Source organism: Panicum virgatum, chromosome 9N (genome assembly GCF_016808335.1).
Source record: "Panicum virgatum strain AP13 chromosome 9N, P.virgatum_v5, whole genome shotgun sequence".
NCBI classification, from domain to species: Eukaryota; Viridiplantae; Streptophyta; class Magnoliopsida; order Poales; family Poaceae; genus Panicum; species Panicum virgatum.
In genome coordinates, this window is record NC_053153.1 from 61,894,715 (window position 1) to 61,915,078 (window position 20,364).

Genomic DNA, 20,364 nt, shown 5'->3' on the forward strand with positions numbered 1-20,364 from the left:
TAAAGCATTTTGAACTCCTTTCTTATCAAGGTCACATAATGGCATTGATGGGCTCGAAAAGGTTGTCATTCGAATCAAATAGGAAACAACCTTATTGGTTCAGATACACTCTCCAGCTCAACAAATTCTAATGTACAACAAAAAAAAATTGTGGGGTGAGAGTAAAGGAATCCAATATAAAACTACAAGTGCACTGCTAGTTCATGTCTAGCCTGAGGGACTGCTCAGGAGTCAATAGACCGTGAGAAGCAGCATCCATCTGATTAGAGATGAGACACTAGTAAACGGCCTGCACATCCATCAGCAGTTCTGCACCTGCAGAGTAACCAAACCACAACTAGGTCCCACATAATTCTCTCTCCTCCAGTGTGATTTTGTTATATTTTCAATAACTGACATGTACTGGCGATTTTGAAGCTACATAAGCAACATGAGTTTTCCAATAAACACAGCCATGGACCAAGTTATCTGTGTGACTGGAGAAAAATAATCTGAACATTGTTAACTGCTCTTGTTTGCGACCACCCAGTCCCGCTTAACTGCAAAGAGTATCTTCTCAGGCACATGAGGGCCACTCTCATGGTCAGCCAATCTTGTTTTCCACCTCATAGCATTGGCTATTTTCTCTACTTTCACAAGAGCATCGACCTTATCGCGTATTATAACTGCACCTTCAGGGCGTAAGATTCGGTCCATTTCCAGGAGTATATCTTCAAATTTACACCTGTTACATAACATGAAATAGCAGCTGGGAAGATTTATTCACAAACTTGTCACACTGAATTTTTGAAAATGTCAGATGCTTTTACTTGTTTTGGTACAAACTGAAGATGGTATTAGAATGTATGAGGTCATATGTCCTTGGGTAAGTAGAAAATCCTTCACACCTGGACCAAGAATAAACATAGCATAATGAACACATGAATATTTGATAAGAAAAAAACACTATTGTTTTATAATGCATCAAACTGGCATTTATGTACACTGCATCTATAAAGACAAGTACAAACATTCGAAAAGCAGAATATTTTTTGAAAGCAAAAAAACCCATACAAGTTATAAAAGCATAAATGCAAGAATTCACATGGCGACCATGGCAACAATTTTTTTCAATTACAACTTCACCGCTGTAGAGTTTTAAAAAAAAAAAACAACTTCACCTCAAACAGTTCCAACTGATATGGACATAGCTAAAGTTCAATTATATCCCCCAGTCTTCATATAGACTGGTAAATTAATATAATCTTCTTATATCATACTCAAAGCAAATACACTTACTATTAGAAAAAGGAAAACCTATACATATCACAATGCAATTACCTGTAAAATGATTTCAGAATTGAAGTGACAAAATCGAATAGAACAGCTAAAATTTGGGAAATCCAGGAGGGTGATACAGAATTGCCCTACATACCAGTCATGATATATTCCTATTAATCCACGCTCGTAGATTACACCTAAAGTGGAAGTATTTGCAACTGTTGGAATGACATTCATGACCCACAACTTTGGGGATTCAAGTGCAGCAGCAAAGCTACCAAGACCTGCATTCATGTCCATTATATTGCGATATCTTCCAGTATCAAGCAAGTTATTAATTTTCTTGTAAGCCTCAACATGTTTCTGCCAAAGTTTATTATCCTCTTCATATGACTGAACCGAGAAACCAGGCACAGAACCAAGGGTTATACGAGGAGGTACTGTTTTGAGTCTCTTGGGAAAAGGCTCTAATTGACCACCAGCAATCTCTGATACACTATTAACCTCAGGAAGGGGGGTTATACAAACTTCCATTTTCTTATACCTGCATTTCGAGAATAAGATCAGCTTCAAGAGCAAATATAGGATCCGGACAAAATTCACACATTGTATTGGGAGGGCTGTGGAGAAATGACACCTACCATACATCATTGTCGTTCGCCAACTTACATTTGCCAATTTTGGGTTTATCTTGCTTCATCGAGCAAGACTTGTCATTTAATCTCTTTCTCCATATGGCAATACCATCCTTCTCAGATATCTTCTTCCAACAAAGAAGTTCTGCAAATTGTTCTATTTTTCTCTGCTCATTCTGAAGATCTTCCTTTGTTCTTTGCCACCCCTTATAGTGAATCTTCCAGCCAATGGGCGGGCCTGACAGCACCCAATATCCGCCGGGCCTTAATACTCTGTCAACTTCCATCATGTACATACCATCTGCAGAAACAGAACAGTGAAAATTTTACCATGCTTCATATGCTCACATGGACCAAATATACCATAAAGAAAGGTCATCATTGTTTTCTTACCATTTCCACCCCATGGAATTAAACATCTTGAGCAATGAGCCATGTCAAAGACACGAGAAGGGAATGGCAGCTTTATTGATCCAAGGACACCAATATATGCAGGGACACCTCTCTCCAGTGCAAACTGTACTTGTGCCTCATGATTATCCCTTGGCGCAAATGACATGGTCAAAACATTTTTCTTCAACAGGTAAGCACCCAGACTGGCAACCTAAATGATAATATGATAGAAAAAGTAAGGGAAGATTATAGAACATGCAAGAACAGCAACCTGAATAGATTGCTCAGTAAACATATGTATGCATTTTCAGGGTAGAGATTTTCACGTACCCCACAACCAGTGTCTAGAGCAGTTCTCACTTTTCCTTCAGCTACTGGGATGACAGAAGCAAGCTGATCTATATATGTATCCGCACCCTGAGGAAACTGTGTTCCACCACCAGGAAACCTGAACACATTTCCCTCATAGTGCACCCAGTTTTGGATAGCCTTTTCAACCGTAAGGCTCTTGTGAGGCACATTGGCATAAGGAACAAAATCACGGCTCTTTGGCCATCGGAAAGGAGCAACATAACCCTTCGGCGCTGGAATCAGACAGTAAAGCTTCTCCTTATCCGGTGGACAATGCCTTTCCCGATAGATCATGTTGTCTCTAGGGAAGGTCATTGCACGCTTTTGCTCCTCGCAAGGAGTGTAATCAGTGTACTGCTCATCACATGCCTCGAAAGGTTCAATTTTGGAACTACCAGTATTGTTCGGAAGGTCGGACACTCTATGATGGGTCTCAAAATTCAGATTCGGGAGTTGCGCACATTTAGTCTGTTCATTCACCCAGTTCTGTATTTTGTCTCCTCCTCCGGAACCACTTCGCTGCCAAGCGCCCAAGAGATAAAAGAAGGAACAGAGGCCAAAGACCACAACTATGATTAGTGTGTTTCTGGTCCTGTTCTCAGTCAAGTTTCGAGCCATACCACACCCTAACAGAATCGTGATTAAGATTCAGTAAGCAGGCATAATCAACATTTATGTAAAAAAAAATCAAGTACAGTGTTCCTCAACAATAGCACAAAATAAGCAGGAAAGGAATGAATCCATGAAGTTCTAAATGGAGATGTCCTCAAAGACCATCAATCCGAAAACCTTAACCACTTCATGTCAGCTACTACAGGTTTTATTTTTTCCTCGTCTTGTCTATGTTCATTCAATATTATTATTAAGCAATTAAAGTAAGATTCAATGCTGCATCCAGCACACATCTTTTTTGGTATCGCAAAATCCAGCAGATGGACACTCGAAGTATCAAACAACAAGGCTCTTTGCAGCAGTTGAGGAGCACCATATCTATTGAATTCAAAAGTACCATTCGAGAATAACGAAAATAAGGCCCATAATTTGAACACAAAACAATTGACAACCGAAAATACACGATTTCATGTGAGAAACCATGGATCATCACTCGCCAGTAAAGGAGCTCGGTTTGTAGACCCTGTGAGGTAATGAGAATGGATCCTGTAAATTTACTCGTACTCCGCGTTATACCCTACTAATTCACACAAAAACCCCTAGATTCCGCAACGAAACACAAACTGAAAACAAAAGGACTACCCAGTATCCAATCGCTGCGGTACCGCAACGACACAAGATTGCACGATACAACAGAGAACTAGCAGATCACTAGGCGCCGAACCAATCCGCGGAACTCTTAAATACTGAACTGACCTTCCCTACCAGCTGGAGATCCAAAGCGAGGCGCGGATCTGCGGACCTCGCTCGAACCGCGACGAGCAGAACCCGAAGTTTATGCGGAGAAGGGATGGCACGACCTCGGAGCCCTCTCCATCAATCGCCACTTCGCAAGCGGCGGGCGAGTGAGCCTGGGGGCTGAGGCGGCTGCTCCTTTCTCTTCCCCGGTGCCGCGCCTCGGACGCGTCAAGGCTGGACTGGGGGACCCGCTTCAGTCCGACGGGTGGGGCCGGCAGTTCCAGAGCTCCTAGCCGGTCCGTCGGATCGGACACGTGGACGGTAGATGAGGAGGGCGTTTCCCATGGGTTTCCGGTTGCCGGCTTCTTCCGCCCAAATGAACGCGTGTGCTGCCTGCCCTGTCCGGGCCTTCCGCCCTGTGCCGTGCGTTTCCCAAATCCCGGCTCCAATTCCTTCCGAGCAAGCGCGCCGCAGGAATTTGCACCAATGGTGATCCATCACTATGATCCCAGTTCCATTTGCCGCGATTGTGCTCAAGCGGCTGTTTGCCCGACGCAAATTGCTGGGCGTAGGCAGTGCGCCTCTGTTGGTAGAGAGCGCCGCCGCCAACCTGCTCGCTGGAATGCCTCGCCGAATGGTCATGGCTCATAAGGGATTTTGGGGCGAGGGGGCCTGGCTGCTACGGCCGTTGCTACCACGCAGGCAGCAATGGAACAAGCTACGGCCTTTTGGCATCACACTGCGAGTTGCTGCTTCTACTATTTCAAACACATGGAATGCCCTCCTCTAGGTTTGTTTCATGCCTGACAGGATATTGTGATGTTGCTTGCTACGCACCAAGTAATGTAACTTCGTTATCTTACACTTACAAGAGCTTTAAGTTTAACTCAATGCACCACACTTAAGTTTGCAGGTTTGCTTGATGAAGTCATATTAACATTGTGAAACGATTTTTTGTTTTCCAACTGAAATGTCTGGCTACTCTTCATATAATTTTATCAGCTGGTCTGTTGGCATGGCATCTTGCAGGTGTGGACAAGCCAAGCCCATGACCCAAACAGATCGCTCGCTTTTCGCAGAAGCAAGGATTTGGAGGTCCGTTCGAACATGTTGTACTTTCTCCTTTACCTTTTCCTTTTGTTGAACTTCTTTCTGTATGCGCACCAGCTATTATTTTTCAGTTCTGGAGTTAAGGTGGTACAGCTCCCAGTATAAACTACTCTTTTAGACTGAAATAGCATCACGGCAAATGAACTGTCGGAAGGATATATTGCTGTGATATACTCTAACATGAACTCCAAGAGGAATAGAGGAAAAAAAGAATTCTTGATCTATTCGTAGAACTTGAAACAATTGTGAAGTTGTCCTCGTTTTAGTAATTCACGAGTAGCAGTATTTGTTATAGTGGGAATACAAAGCATATGTTGGTAGAGTAATAATTAGAACCCAGGGCAACTTTGCTAATAGTAATAACTGATATGTCCCACGGAATTTGCAAATGTTCTTGTATCAATTACCCTGTATGGATACAAATGATTGATATTGTGTGCCTTATGACCAGATGACCATATGCACTAGGGAGCAATGAAGTGCCGTGCTGCAATTTACTTCTTTTTGGTAGATTAGATGACAAATGCTATAAATTATTCCACGATCAATATACCTTATTGTCTTATCTGTGGGCACTAACTCGAAACAATGTGCTTTGACAGCTCATATCAAAGAACAGAAGGAAAAGGATTTATGTTAGGTCTGATGCAATCTTTGGTAAAAGTTGGTTTGTTCTGTACTTGTATGTACTAGCATATACTTTGCAAGTAACTATGACAAAAGAAGAAATAACCGTGCCATTTGAATCAACTGTGTTGTTACTTTAATCAGTGCATCATCATTACTGTGATCGGATCAACATGTTATCTGCTTTAAGATCATAATGTTTTTCATGTGGCAGCTCCTTCTATGTTGCATTACCTGTTGCTTAACAGAGAAGTAAATCTAAGTTTGTTATTTGTGGTGCGTTTTTTTATCTAGGATTTCTAGACCTAGTTTTCTTCCATAACTAGCATGGTATGATTGCTCTTTTCCAAATGGGATCCTAATTTTTTTGTAGCCAACTTGCCGTCCTAGATGAAAGCCTTTCGATAGTTCATTGTCATAATTCTCTACCTGGTACCCCCAAAAAATATAGTTTTGTTAATTGGTCAACCAAAGTACCATCTCTAGAAATATGGCATTGTGAGGGAAGGAGAAGAACAATAACAGATAAGTTCCTTAACTTGAAACATATGAAAAATCTCTATCATCCAGATCCATATATTCATCTTTTGTGAGAAAACTCCAACAAAAATATCCACTAAAAAGATCTCATCTCAAACAGACTAGATAAATAAGTGAGGCTTTAATGGTGGTTTTCATATAGATCTTTGCAAAAACTCTTTAAGTCTTTAGTTCAATCATAATATGTTTAATTTAGTTTATTAATTGATCTTTTGTAAGCTTAGAATCCAAAATAAAATGTGCAAAGACATCTAAAAAGCAACAGAAAAATAAAAGCGATTATAAAAGCCACTGCAATACATACTGCCTCTTATCTTGTTTGGAGTGCTCAGAAGGGCCCCAAAACAAATCGTCTTCAGTGTTTGATTTGGAACGACTGGGAGCATTGGAACTCATTTGGACAGGGGCAACTGACTTTGATGGACAGGGGCAACTGCCTTTGATGGGGAAGAGTGTTGAGGAGGTGGCCATAGAGAAGGGAGAGCAAAAGAGAAAATAAGAGGTAGGTGATAAGGAAAATTGGATAGGTGTCTAGTGGTCCGATAAGCTAGATCAGCAAAACCATTTTGAATTATTCAAGAGGATAGTTGTGTGGTTTGAATTATTAAGAGGGTAGTTTGTGTAGTTTTAAATTAGAGGGTTTAATTGTCTGATTTTTTTAAGTTAGGAGAGTTATTGAAACTCGATCACAAATTAAAAAAAGGATTTCCTCTAAAAAATAAAGGATCCACTGCCAGTCCGACCGGAGTCTCACCTCATCTGCTACGACGGTGGCGCACAAATTCCGCGAAACATGGGTTGGTCCTTTTGTAAGAGCTGAATGCATAAATCTGTTAGCTTTCAAAATAAAATAGTTGAACGAGCACTTTAGGAATCTCTTCAAAGAGAAAGCCATATCATGGAAATTCATTCCTTCACCCACCTTTAAATTTCCTCCTTTTCTTTTGCAGCAAGAATGATCTTGTGGGCTCCCTTGCCCACTTCACGAGCAGGGATCTTAGCATAACCTTGCATCACTTTATAATTATTTTTCTTGTTTTCTGCACCTAAGTGCACAACACTAACAAAACAGTATATTTGCAGTTAAGGTGGCCCAATCTTTACTTTAAAAGAGGTTAGTTACTGTTTTTTCATCTTTCTACTTTGGCACTGATAAAATGCTATCCTTGGACCATGACCAGTCCATATATGCACAGCTTGAGCCCGTTGGATCCCCCAAAACTACTGCTGATGCTTTAAGATTCCCCAATCTTTGCATTCTGCAGTAAAGCAGGCAAAGCATTGGATGTTGTTAGCCTACTACATGGAAAAATGTGAGGAAAGAGGCTATTGAAACTTGGTACAGATCCTTTAAGTTTGAATGGCTAGCTTTGGTGGCCTTGGAAGATTCAAAGCGAAAAGCGTGCTCCTTGCAAGAAGGGCAAGCACAAGAAATGAAAAGCATGCAAAAGCACAAAGCCTTGCATTGTACTGGTGTCTGCTGGTTATCACAACCTGGGCTGTTTTCACCTCTATCTATTAACGGTTCAATTTTGGTTTTTACTGGAGACTGGAATAGAGGAGGATGGCAACAAGTGTCTAAAGCAGGGGTTTGGTTCTTGCTGTTGCTCTTATCCCCTACATGGGCACTTTAGGTTTGTCTCTTGGGATAGACGATGGGCTCTCCCATCCAATGACTTTGCCATGTCAGGGTCTCAGAACCTTCCATAAGCAGCCTTAGGCATGCCTCCCTTGTCCCTTTGTGCTTTGGGGCTCGGCGTGGCCTTGGGCTATATCTACAGACAGAGCATTGCTGCGATTGATGGTTGTACTAGCGCAGCCAGACTAATAGAGCCCAGGCATCAGCAGAAGTTGCATGTCTCCAACTGAGGAGCAGCAGCAGCAGCAGCGACATGGCGAGCACCAGAGGCTGGTTGAGGCTCTTGGCGATGTCCGCCTTTGTTTGCCTCGTGGCGGTGCTGTACCCTGCTGCCATGGTGAACGGCCTGAGGAGAGAGGAGCTCGTCCTCGGCCGTGATCCAGCGCCGGCACCAGCGGAGGCGCCTGGTGCAGGTGGCGGCGGTGGCCACGCCAATGCCGTCAACGTCGATGCTGCAGGGAAGCGGTTCGTGGCGCCTACCGCGACGACGGTCGGCGCGGTGCAGATGAGCAAGTGGAGGGTCCGGCGGGGCTCAGACCCCATACACAACCGGAGCTGACCAACTCCGGCCGCTTCTTGATGTGCTCTCAAGTTTGGGCACATCTCCTTTTGTAGGCGAGAGTGCAATCTCATCCGGTGCCAGAGAGGAATTGAAAGAGTCCGCAGGAGATTCAGGGACGATGGAAAGCAAACGAACAGGATGGTAGTTTCTTCGCTTTAGCTGTAGGAGGATAGCAAGGAGGTAGATGGGTGCAATGTAGGTCATTCAGTTGGATTGTAACATAGTAATTTCTCATCAGAGGTTAGATGGGATCTTGTCTTCTTTTTCTTTTCTTTTCTTTTTTTGCATGTTGACAGGTAAAATGAGTAGATGCTCCTGAACTTTGAGCTCTTTCAGGCATATTCGAGTCACACATTATTATCTTTCAGGCGATCAGTGTAAAGCCCGAGACGAACCGTTATAGTTGATCAGAGCAGAGTAGGGGTGTGTTTGTGGGGGTTACGATGCGTGAGCCCGGCACACCCAGTGGATTTAATTTCAAAACCACGTACGAAAGTGCTCACATCTATGCGTGCGTACGAAAACTAAGGCCACTCTCAATGCACAGTTTTATTGCATAGTTATAAAAACTGAGAACTTGAAATGTTTCAACAAATTTACAAAACAATAAGTTGTAGTGTACTCTACGAAGGACAAGGGTCCATGGGCGTCTGCGTCCCCTATTTATCGACAAACGGTAGAGCTGGCGATTGTCCATTGCATTCTCACTTGATTCGTGAGCCAGTCAGCCAGTAGTATTTTTCTCTTACATCAAATCAATATCAACCACCATCCAGCAATACTTTTGTCTCACAAACAAATCAGCACCTGCTACCAGCCTCAGCCAAGTCGAACAAATCAGCACCTGCTACCAGCCTCAGCCAAGTTGAACAGAGATTGCATGTGGATTAGCACAGTGGCTTGATCTACTAGTCAGGCTATCGAGAGTCAGAGCTCAGTCCTAGTATTGCAGCGAGACGTGGGCCTCGTTTAGTTGCTCATGTAAAGTTGTAAAAATAAAATCTTTAAACATTTGAAGTATTAAACATAGACTAATTATAAAACTAGTTACAGAACTCGTCTATAAACCATAAGACGAATTTAATAAGCCTAATTAATCTATCATTAGAACATGTGTACTATAGCAATTTAGTGTATAATCTAGCCTAATTAGGCTCTAGATTCGTCTCGCAATTTACAAGCAAACTGTGTAATTTATTTTTTATTTCATCTAGATTTAATACTCAATGCATGTAAGATTCTCTTTCGATGCGATATATTTGGAATTTTGAATTTCGGAACTAAACAAGGCCCTGCTGCTACTGCTAGCTTGCACGCGCATACTCTGCTGTGACAGGGTCATCAGAGACGGAGCCACATGCAATTGTGTAACATAACTCTATCTGTTCTACCGATCAAAATCAAGCTCGTCGACATCTGACGACTACTCTCGATCGTGAGCACGAAAGCCTGTTCACCGTACCATGTCGATCAAGAAAGCAGAAATTTGAGGGGCTACCGTTTCGACGTCGGCTTAGCTGTCCCATCTTGACTTGGCGACCATCTGCATGCGATGGATGGCTTCAGAGTCAATGCAAGCCTCAGCTCTCTCCGTCTCTCTCTCGCCTCTTGATATGGACATGCAATGCAAGCAAGACATATGGACATCTGATGGATGGAGTAGCCAAGATTACCCGTCCTATACGTACTCTGATTGTGCGTAAGTACATGCCTGGTGTACTGATACTTTAGCTACCCCAATGCAAGTACAGTGTGCAGTACCTTTACAATAAGATTACAGATGGAAGCAAGCAATTGTACACTTAATGTTCACGCAATGCCTGCATAGTACTGGTGCCTGCATCCTAGGGAAATGCTGCTGTGCCCTGCCAAAACTCCTACCAAACACATTTACAAGAGGGAGCATGGAGCATTCACGCTCACCTACAGGAGGGAGCAATTCACAGTGACCGAAAGTCAACGTTCCATCCACGGTGTAGCAGGGTCAACCTCTGCGTTGGGACTCAAATATAATATAGGAATTGACCCGGGCAACAACCTACTGTGCAATGGGCTCTCTACAGCTGCTACGCCAGATCGAGGCAGAGCATGCATACCCATAGGGGTGGAATCGAGCCGAGCCTCGATTTTTTTCGAGCTTTATTCGAAATCAATATATTTGTATTTATTATAGTCTCCCGCGTTGTTTGATATGCAACTTCAAATTGAGCATAACGAGCCGAGCCGAGCCTGTCAAAATTGACTTTTGTTCCAAATCAACTAATCTTTATTTAAAAAAAGAACGAACGTAATCAGAACAATTTTGAAACGAGCCACCGAGCCAACTTAATGAGCTTTTTTTAATACCGATGATGATGGACTTTAAACCCATGACGCCCGGATGGTCAAATGCTCCAACCCCTCCATCTCCATGCATTGCAGGAGGTGAACCTTAAAGGCTCCGCGGGAGACCTACCAACCAGAGCCGCGGATCGCCGGAGACTGACCGGGTCAGCCGGCTCGGCGACGTCTCGCCATCGTCGCGAGTTAATGCGGCGTACCTGATGTCTCGTCAACTTGGCCGTACGCCGTGCGCAACAGCAGCGGGCGACAGGGACGGTGAGGCGAGCGAGAGGCGATCGATCCCCAGCGGCCGGCCACCGGCGGTCCGGCGCTGCAGTCTCCGGCGATACTTGAGATCAGATTAAAGCCTGGACATCGCTAGTAATGAGCCTGGCTGCTGCACATTTTCCATGGATCAGCAGAATGCTACGCTCCATGCCGTGCGTGACCGTTAACCCAGTGTAGTGTCACGGTTTCTTAACTAAGCAGCAAGGTAACGAGGCACAAACCATGCGCTAGCAGCGGTAACACACGTACTGCCCGCATGTGTCTAGGACGATGGCCTGCCGGCTTCTGCCGGTCTTACCGGGAGATCAAGCCTTTGTCCGGTGAATGCCACAATTAGTAGGTCGATGTGTGACCCCCAGCGCTTAGTCCTCTCGCAACTTAACGCGACGGCGACCCCAGCGCCATCAAGGCCGGCCGTCCTTCCGGTCAGCCTGGCGCACGGGCAAATTGGGCAATGAACACGCCATGCGAACATGGCCGACGGCCGATCGGGTGGCATCATCCAGTGCGAGGCTGTCTATAATTCGCTTCTGGGAGTAAGCAGTGATGCAGTAGCTATCAAGGTACGACTAGTTACAACTGACAGCCAGGAAATATGTGCTCGTTGTGAACCAGCATCGTCGAGCAGGCTGCGCGCGCCGCGATCCTCATGGTTTCAGACGGGACTGTGAGCATACCATCAGAATTTCCGATAACCAACTGTGAGGAAGAATTTCAGCAGTAACAGATTTCAGGTTGTCTCACACTGCAGTACTAACAGATTTCAGGATGTCTCACCTTGCGGCAGTAACAGATTTCAGGTTGTCTCACCTTCCAATCCAAGCTTCTAATAATAAAAGTTACTCCCTATCCAACCTTCTAAGAACAAAAACGACAGGTTCCATTGGCGCCGTAAAACTATTGAGTGCAGAAAGGGACAGCTGCATGGTCTAGCCTGTTTTCTTTCGCTACGAGTCTTAGGGTTTTCTGCCAAAAAAAAAAGTTAATCACCGATAAATAAGGTGGGGCTACATTTTTTCTTTCATCAGTCACATGAACCGCTCAAATATAAGATCATATGCAGCTGCATTGCTCTCTGTACATTATCCATGAAATTTGTGCCATACTTGGTACAGTACATATGATACTTGCGCTATTTCTGCTTTCTGAAAAGAATAAGTGGTTTCCACCTGAGAATATACCATCTATAGGTCATAAGTGACCTGAATTCTTCAGACATCTATGCATAAAGCCAGAGAGTAACACTCAAATACAACACCACTTTCCTGAACCAGTGAACCCTGCTTTCAACTCTATCCGTGACAAGTGGTAGCTAGAGCCTAGAGCAGTACGAACCTTATGATACTTCAATCCAAATTCTAACTTAGGCACCGAGTTAATGAAACAACAAGCGCTTGACAGATTGCCTTTAATTCGCCAACGTATCTATGGTGGATGTGTCGCCTTCAGATCAAGAGTAAACGGCAGTATTAATTAATACCAGCAAACCCGTTCTCCATGATATGAACTTATGAAGGAAAATTAAGTTTCTGATGGGACACAAGCAAACTTGGACACTTCTCATGGAAATGGTTTCGTGAAGTGAACAAGTCAGCAAGAAGTCAGATCTAGAGTAATGGCAGAATTAATGACCGGATCAACTAAATAGGCTGGCAATTTGGTTTTGTTTCTTCTCATAAAAATATTTGGTTTTATTTCAAGCGAGCGACTAGCTTGCAGGAAAGTTAATGAATACATATACCATTCAAATGCTAGATTATATTACAATTCACCAGAATTTCATTCTAACACCAAAAAAATGGGCAAGGCCAGTAACCACGCATAAAGTAAAGGTGTATACTGACAGAATCATGAAGGCAGTGAGCGAAGAGGCAAAGAGTGTGTCAACTGAGAGATTTACCAGACCAGTTAGGATATTTGCCTGGAAGAACAAAATAGACTTAAGTTTCAGTTCATCTAACCTGGCAAACTGAACAACTTTCAAGAAACTTCAGCGAGGTTAATTTATTCAGGAAGTTTCACTTTCTAGTGAACAAAGAAAGCAAGCAATGATCTTACCAGAAGGAATGAACCAAGCATATTTTGATTGAATGCATCTTCAAGAATCAAGTTCTTTTCATATGAAATGAACCCTGCTAATGTGAGGATAGATAAAACCTATATTGCATAATCACTGTCAGCATAAACAGTGGAGCATGAACAAAGAAATAGACCTAACAACAACTCAGACACAAAAACCCAGAGAATCTCATTGTTGGTAGACTCTTAAGAAAGCATGTTCTTTTATTTCGGTAAGTAATAAATTTCATGGCTTTGCAACCACCCTTGCCATTTTTTCATGAGTCTGATGATATGACAAAGTTGCTCCCCAATGGCCCAATCATCAAAGAGTAACATTGGTAGGCATTAAGCAAAGCAATGAATATAAAGGTTAGAGCTGAAATTTTGGGCAATGCTGTGAACATTACACTGAGCAGAAACATTTAATACATACCGATTGAAACATAAAAATATTTAAAGCATACAAGACTGAATATAATAATTAGTTCCTGATGCCTTGGATTTCTTTGGCTTCATTACGGGATCATTTGTAGGCATCATCAGATAAAGTAGATATTGTTCTGCTATATTCATGATGTGGTCCAAATTGTTCATTTTTTGACGTACATAGAGACATTGTAAAATGGTGAAAGGAAGATAAATTTGACTAAACTGAGAGTTCCAATGTGACAATTGCTGTGTTCGCTTGGCTTGTCAGCCAACCAGCCAGCAGTACTATTCTCTCATACTAAATCAGCACCAGCCACTGGCTACCAGCCAGTCAGCAGTACTGTTCTCTCATAACAAATCAGCACCAGCCATCAGCCACAGCCAAGCGAACACAGCAAATGAAAGCTAGGGGTGGTAAAGGGCCTTAATTTTTTGCCTAGATAATCTAAGGGCCGGGCCCTAAAAGGATCGGGCTCTAATCTTATTCAATTTTGAGCTAAAAAAATAAAGAGCCAACTAGGATTGTGAAGAGAGCATTAGGGCCATGATCCATTACCACCCCTAAAGCATATTATAATTTTATGTAAGAACGAAAAGAGCAATACCTGAAAATTCTGACCGAAAACAAGCATAACATAAGCGAAGTTGCACTGCAAAATGAACACCTTGATCAAGTTTTAAGCTACATGTATTAACTTCTGACCGAATCTATAGACTGGTCAGAAAAGGTTAAGCTTCATTGTATTTACTCCTATATCACTACTTACTAAAATTTTTAAATGTTATAACTCCTTTTACACCATAATCATCCATTTAAGCATTAACAAGTTTTCATGACCAATATAACTTTTTCATTCTGTGTTAAGACCACAATATTCTGCTCTACAAACCATAAAACTGCTTTGACATGGCATAGTAACTTTTAAAATATTCGCTAAGATGGATTTAGTATGATTTGATTTCATGCTAGAGTAAAAAGTCATCAAATTAGTATCTTACCATTCTCCGAGAAACTCTCTCAATATAGCTATCAAGGATGATTGCCAAAATCCTATAAACACGACATGTGCAATGATCAGAAAATATTGAAAACAGTAATTATGCATGTGCATATTGTTTCTTACCAAAAAGATGCAGCAAGAACCCAGACTTTTACCACTTGAGTGTTCCTGCTCTTGCCTTTTGATTTAGTGTCAACGAATAGATAGTAACCCAGAGAAACACCAATTAGAAACATACCCCAGTATCCTGTGTCATGGGAGGGAATCAATTAACAGAATGGATAATGTTACAACAATTTTAAAATACAACACGTGTAAATTTATGCCATGCAGCTATCAAAAGGGCCCAAAAACTAAAAGTAATTAATGTGTAATTAAGCTTAGCAAAGTCAGAAACTATGTATAGCATACAACGATAGGGTAAGAAGAAATAAAGAAAAAAGTTAAGATGCATGCATAAAAACTTGCATTTATGCCTGCATCTGCATGTTGACAGGGTTGCACGGCTATATGTTTCTGAGCCTTTTAAGAAAACAAATTATAAACTATGTAGAAATATATTTGTTACCAAGTATGCTATAAACGCCTTCCTTATTCTGGCTGATTATATCAGGACTTCTTTTATCAGAAATGAGGTACTCATTCAATCCAGAAGATAGCCAAATCTGGTATCCTGAAATAAATAACAGAGATGGACCTTAATAAAAGGATTATTGCATTATAAAGTGTATCAAACCAAGCTAGAGAAGTTTGTACCTGCAAGGATAAGCAGACCAACTAGGCCACAATGTTTTGGATGAATCCTGACAATGGATGTAAGGATAGAAACAGCAGCAAGGGTGAAAAAGAAGTTCCAATGAACACCATATTCTCCTACATGAACCTACAAGATAACGAACAAAGAATTATCTTCAGAATACAGCATTCAAACATGGAATCATTTAATAACTTCTCCATTGCGCCAGGCAATTTGATATCCAATCACTTGACTTTCAGTATTACTAAAAGGAAACATGATGTAGTATAGTATATTCAGTCACGTTCTGTGTTATAGAGCTTCAGCGTCCACAAAAGAGGAAATGGGCATCATGAAGTATAGGTCACTGGGGGAAAAGATGACAAAAAGTTGCATGAATGGCATACCTACATGAAACAGGTTCCATATCAGTGCACGCAGTGGCAATTATAATGAATGACGGAATAAGTAAATAGTAATGCACATAGTAGGTACAAAGAAAAAAAAGCACCTGATAATCAACACCCAATGTTGAGATAATGCGAGCAAACCCAAGAAATACCAGTGGACTTATGGAACTCAGTGCTGACCTGAAACTCCTAAGGAACACAAGCAGGAAATTATAAGATGCATCACATGAATATGGACATATGGTAGACTATTGTTTATAGGCAGACCTATCAAACAGAAACTACTGTAATCATACAGTGAAATTAACAAATTCAAACAGTGAAACCTGTGAAAGATATACTTATTAGTGATTACACTAAATTAATGGAGGATAAGATGTCAGTATACAAATCAGTGGACATATGTCGTGCAGCACACCACACATAATCCAAGTGTCTAAATAGCCTTAAAGATATTTTGGTTATGAAAAAAATGATATCAAATCATAATTAAGGACTTACATTGAGGTTATGTTTCGTGCTTGTCTAGATACCAGTGCATTAGCCACTAGAAAAGATCCTACTCCAAGATCCATCTGTTAGACCATGTGTCAAATTCTTAACATCATTAAGATGGGAAGTAGCACATACATTCCAAACTGTGCATGGCAGCATAGGTTCGAACTTGAAAACAGTAAGCAAAGAACGATTCCTAGACAAGAGGTCAAAGGTAGTTCAAATAAAAACTAAGATAAAACAAAAAAAAAATATTGGATCATAGGTGTTCATTCCAGGAACAGAAGAAAAAACTGCAATTGTTTGTGCGAAAATTGGATCAGAAGAATAAAATAAAATAAAAAAGCAATTGTTTGTGCAAAATACAGGAGTAGAAGATGACAACAGATGATTATTAGTTCCTGTTCCATGACTGACATTCTGTTCATTGAAACAAGCATATACTCATATATTGTTAGAAATCTAAACATTTTTATGACTGTATGAACAATTCGTAGCAGGCAGCATGTATGCACAGAAGGTTCATGATTAGTTGTGTTACCAATGCGAACGGGTGCCTAGCCGGATTGGTTAGGTGGCCTCAGTAGCACTCCTCAGGTCTTGGGTTCGACTCCCGGTGGGAGCGAATTTCAAACTGGGGTTAAAAAAATCCCCTCACCTGCCACCACGCCAAAGCACGAAAGTAAGGTCCCAGCCCGCACTCGCACGGGTAACGGCGCCCCCGTGTAAGGGTGGGGCAGGGGGTTCAAGGGGTTTCTCGGCCTGCGTGAGAGGTCTTCTTTTATTCAATGCTCGGGGGTTTCTTCCCCCCGCTGGCCGAGTTTTTTAGTTGTGTTATCAATAGCACTTGTATTCATTATGAGGATTCTAGGTTTGAACGTACAAGGCATGCACAGGTTCGGACAAATAGGCACAAACCCACCTTATAAATGGCGACATAAAAGGCATGAATATATAAGGCACGAATATATACTCTAATAATTTGCAAAATGGATTATGAAGACATAAAGATAATAAAATGAAAGGAAAAAAAATAGGCTGAAGTATGACTTACGATGCCACTACCATATGTTTCAACCTTGGCATAGCATCTTGGAAAGATTTTGAAGTCCACAGCTAGTATGCACAAACATGTCACCAGAACCTACAGATTACGTAATCAGTTTTGATACTTCTATATTGCTCCTACATCTCTACTACTGAAGGATTACTAATTTTTCTAATGAATAAACTTTTGCACACCACTGACACTCGGTAAGAAGATATATCTGCTCTGAGTGAAGGCGATTGGCTGAGTCCAGCTTTAAGATGAGACTGAGACCTGGGAGGGCAGGATTACATCAATTGCAGAATAGCATTGCTGTGTTGCATGAAGGAATGCAAAAACGAACTATGGAATGGCAGAATCTAAAAATATTTTCAACAAAATTAGACATAATAGCTCATAGCAAATACCTTTTAAACATGATGTAGACAGATATCAGGATTATGAGAGAAATAGCACATGTATAAGCCCATTCAGCTAAGACCTGCGAAAAAAAAAGGAATAACCCAAGGATCACTATTTTACTTTGCTTCCAACTAAAAACTTTTTAACTCATGCCCTGTATTGTAATGCTTGTTTCTCTATGAGCTCTTTTATTCTCTTTACTTCAGAAATACTGGCATCTAAGCAAAACGAAAATACAGGGAAGGGTTACTTACTGTGAAAACCAAAAGAACTGGCAATACAACAGTGAGATAATCTACAACCAGTGTAGAGACGTACTGCATCCAATCTTTACGAACAGGAAGAACTTTATCATCATTTTTCTTCGCTGCATCCCTCCTAGTATTATCTAAAACATGATGGAACAAGGGAAATATTGTCCTTTGTTAGATGAACTCCACACATGGAAAGCAAAAAAGAAGTGAGCTGATTATTTGTTAATGCCGAGAAAATTTAAAAGGGCATACTTAAAAGACAGAGAATACAGTTGAAACGGATGGCTTAATATGTAGCATCGATCATCAAATTTAGCAGATAACTTTTTTTTGAATTAAAATTTAGCAGATAACTAAAAATGGAGGGCAACATGATATATTTTTTAATAAAAAAGCTAAAACTTATGTATATTCTAACTAGTGCGAAACAGATCCACAAGCTAAATCTGCAAAACTGCAGCGTGCTAGTAATTTGATTTTCCAAGCATATCATTGAAGCTCACTCGCATTTGTCGTAGCTACGGAATCAGTTGCGCCTTACACTACAACATAATAGGAGATCAGAATCCACTGCATTTCAGATGAACTGACCTCTGCTGCTCCACTTCCTGAGAACCACCAATGCCTACAAACCAAAAAAAAAAAGTCGAATCCCAACACCATGTGCGCGCACAGAACAATTGGCAGGAGATTTGAATCAGTCACCGGCACGATGGTGGAGAGCACCGCGATCTCTGACATGGAGGACCCCGTCAGGTTGCTCACAAATCTGCATCACCATGGCGGAGGAGGAGAGCGGTTAAGGGCGAGAAGGGGAGCGGCCGGGACAGCAGTCTCAGGTTTGGCTTGGGACGCTGGACTTACTGCTCCTTGAGGAGCTTGTTTGGGTTCAGGGACTTGTCGAGGAGGCAGCCCTCCATCGTCGACGTCTGAGACTCGAGAGGCGCGGGGGCGGAGGCGGTAGGGGCGGGCAGAATTGCTGGGAAGGCGTCAGAGATGGCTGACGGCGGGCAGCAGCGGTAGTCTGCACACGGCAAAATTGGATTTGTACAGAGAACCAATGCTTAGATATATACCATCGAAAGAACTAGTTCTAGATAAGTAGATATCTACCATTAGAAGATGGCAATTCTTAGCAACTTAGCATTTCTATGAAACCAATGTTAATCGTGACCGCTGTACCCCTTGCTGATAAAAAAAAAAAAGATTTGAGCAAAAGTGTCACTGCACTTCAGCCCCCCATCTGTTCGTCCCAACCCCTCCCAAACAAGCAAACTAGGTACAAAAATTGCAAGAAATTGCAGAGATTCGATAGAGAGAGAAAAGGTTAAACCTCGTTAGAATCAATATGCCTCAATTCGAGATCGATTTTAGGAGAACCCTAAGGTTAAGAACCATGAAAAAAAGAGAGTATTGTAAATGCGAGGAGGAGGCACTCGTCACCTAGGAGTCGCGGGGAGCGCACTGCCGGGAAGGCCGCCGGCGAGAAGCGCTGCTGGTCGCCGCCTGCTCCTTTCTCAGCGAGCGAGGCGCTTCATGTGCGGACTGCGGCGGTGTCGGGACTCGGGCTACTCGGCAAAAAGAAACGAGCGCACCTGTGTAGTTTAGGCCAAGGGTAAAATCGGAAGCTTTCATATTGTCGATAGGTAAAAGAACAGAAAGCAAAGGATCAGGCCGACGGAAGCTAACAAAATGCTAGATATCTATAACGTAATAGTATGAATCCAATTTTGGCTCTGCAGAATGCAGATGACGGTGAATGCGAGCGCATCGGCGACCTGCCAAGGCGAAGGTAAAAAAACTCTCTAATTCGTACATGTTTTTTCTTTGAGAAAAAATCATTTTGTCTCCCTCAACTTTTGGCCAGATCTACTTTTCCTCCCAAGATAATGAAACCGTCTATCCAGTCTCCTCGTACCCATGAAACAGTTCACATAGCCTTTTTGAACGGTTTGAGGCTGAGATGACAACGGTTTTTCTTTTTTTCTTTTATATTTATTTTGACTAAATTTTTGAAAAATCATAGTTAATTATAAAAAATAAAATAGAAAATTCAATTTTATTGGACTCTACGTGAATAGATCTACGCAATGAACATATTATATACTTTAGTATAAATTTTTGCTGTAGTTTTAGATATATACTTTTATGTAATTAATTTATAGTTACAGTTTTTATCGTTCAATTATGGTGAAATTTTTATTATAGAATAATTATTATATGATTGAACTATAGTAAAAATCTTATAATTATTAGATCATGTTTGACTGAGCTGTAGATTTACCTATATAAACCTAGAAAAATCTAGACGAATCTATAGATAAATCTAGATGAATCAATAACTCAGTCATACATAATCCAATAATCATAAAATTTTTACTACATCTCAATCATATAATGATTAGCCCATCATTAAAATTTCACCATAATTTGACGACGGTGACTGTAGCT

General features: G+C 41.6%; 2 protein-coding genes and 1 long non-coding RNA gene across 8 annotated transcripts; 1 reads left to right on the plus strand and 2 right to left on the minus strand.

Annotated features, from left to right (window-relative positions):
- On the minus strand, positions 1–4,204 carry LOC120691737 (probable methyltransferase PMT2). The gene is made up of 7 exons (XM_039974907.1): positions 4,008–4,204; positions 2,619–3,265; positions 2,289–2,499; positions 1,902–2,196; positions 1,415–1,804; positions 810–887; positions 1–724 (listed from the first exon to the last, which is right to left on the minus strand). The coding sequence occupies exons 2-7, from the start codon at positions 3,255–3,257 to the stop codon at positions 502–504; spliced, it is 1,836 nt and encodes a 611-aa protein (XP_039830841.1). The 5' UTR covers positions 3,258–3,265; positions 4,008–4,204; the 3' UTR covers positions 1–501.
- A 107-nt stretch (positions 4,205–4,311) lies between these two features.
- On the plus strand, positions 4,312–8,161 carry LOC120691739. The gene is made up of 3 exons (XR_005682368.1): positions 4,312–4,779; positions 5,019–7,380; positions 7,463–8,161. It is a non-coding gene; the product is annotated as an uncharacterized LOC120691739 (long non-coding RNA).
- A 3,651-nt stretch (positions 8,162–11,812) lies between these two features.
- LOC120691738 (uncharacterized protein At4g17910) lies at positions 11,813–19,519 on the minus strand. 6 transcript variants are annotated; one of them, XM_039974910.1, is made up of 18 exons: positions 19,357–19,519; positions 18,778–18,937; positions 18,619–18,682; positions 18,505–18,538; positions 17,914–18,047; positions 17,665–17,738; positions 17,452–17,530; positions 17,264–17,353; positions 16,216–16,289; positions 15,816–15,903; positions 15,325–15,451; positions 15,137–15,241; positions 14,692–14,815; positions 14,567–14,618; positions 14,173–14,217; positions 13,136–13,234; positions 12,918–12,998; positions 11,813–12,043 (listed from the first exon to the last, which is right to left on the minus strand). In XM_039974910.1, the coding sequence occupies exons 2-18, from the start codon at positions 18,831–18,833 to the stop codon at positions 11,975–11,977; spliced, it is 1,395 nt and encodes a 464-aa protein (XP_039830844.1). In that variant the 5' UTR covers positions 18,834–18,937; positions 19,357–19,519; the 3' UTR covers positions 11,813–11,974. The 6 variants fall into 6 exon arrangements, with proteins under 6 accessions (XP_039830844.1, XP_039830846.1, XP_039830843.1 ...); XM_039974912.1 differs by lacking the exon at positions 11,813–12,043 and adding an exon at positions 12,111–12,520; XM_039974909.1 differs by lacking the exon at positions 11,813–12,043 and having other exon boundaries at positions 12,694–12,998.
- Between the last annotated feature and the right edge of the window lie 845 nt (positions 19,520–20,364).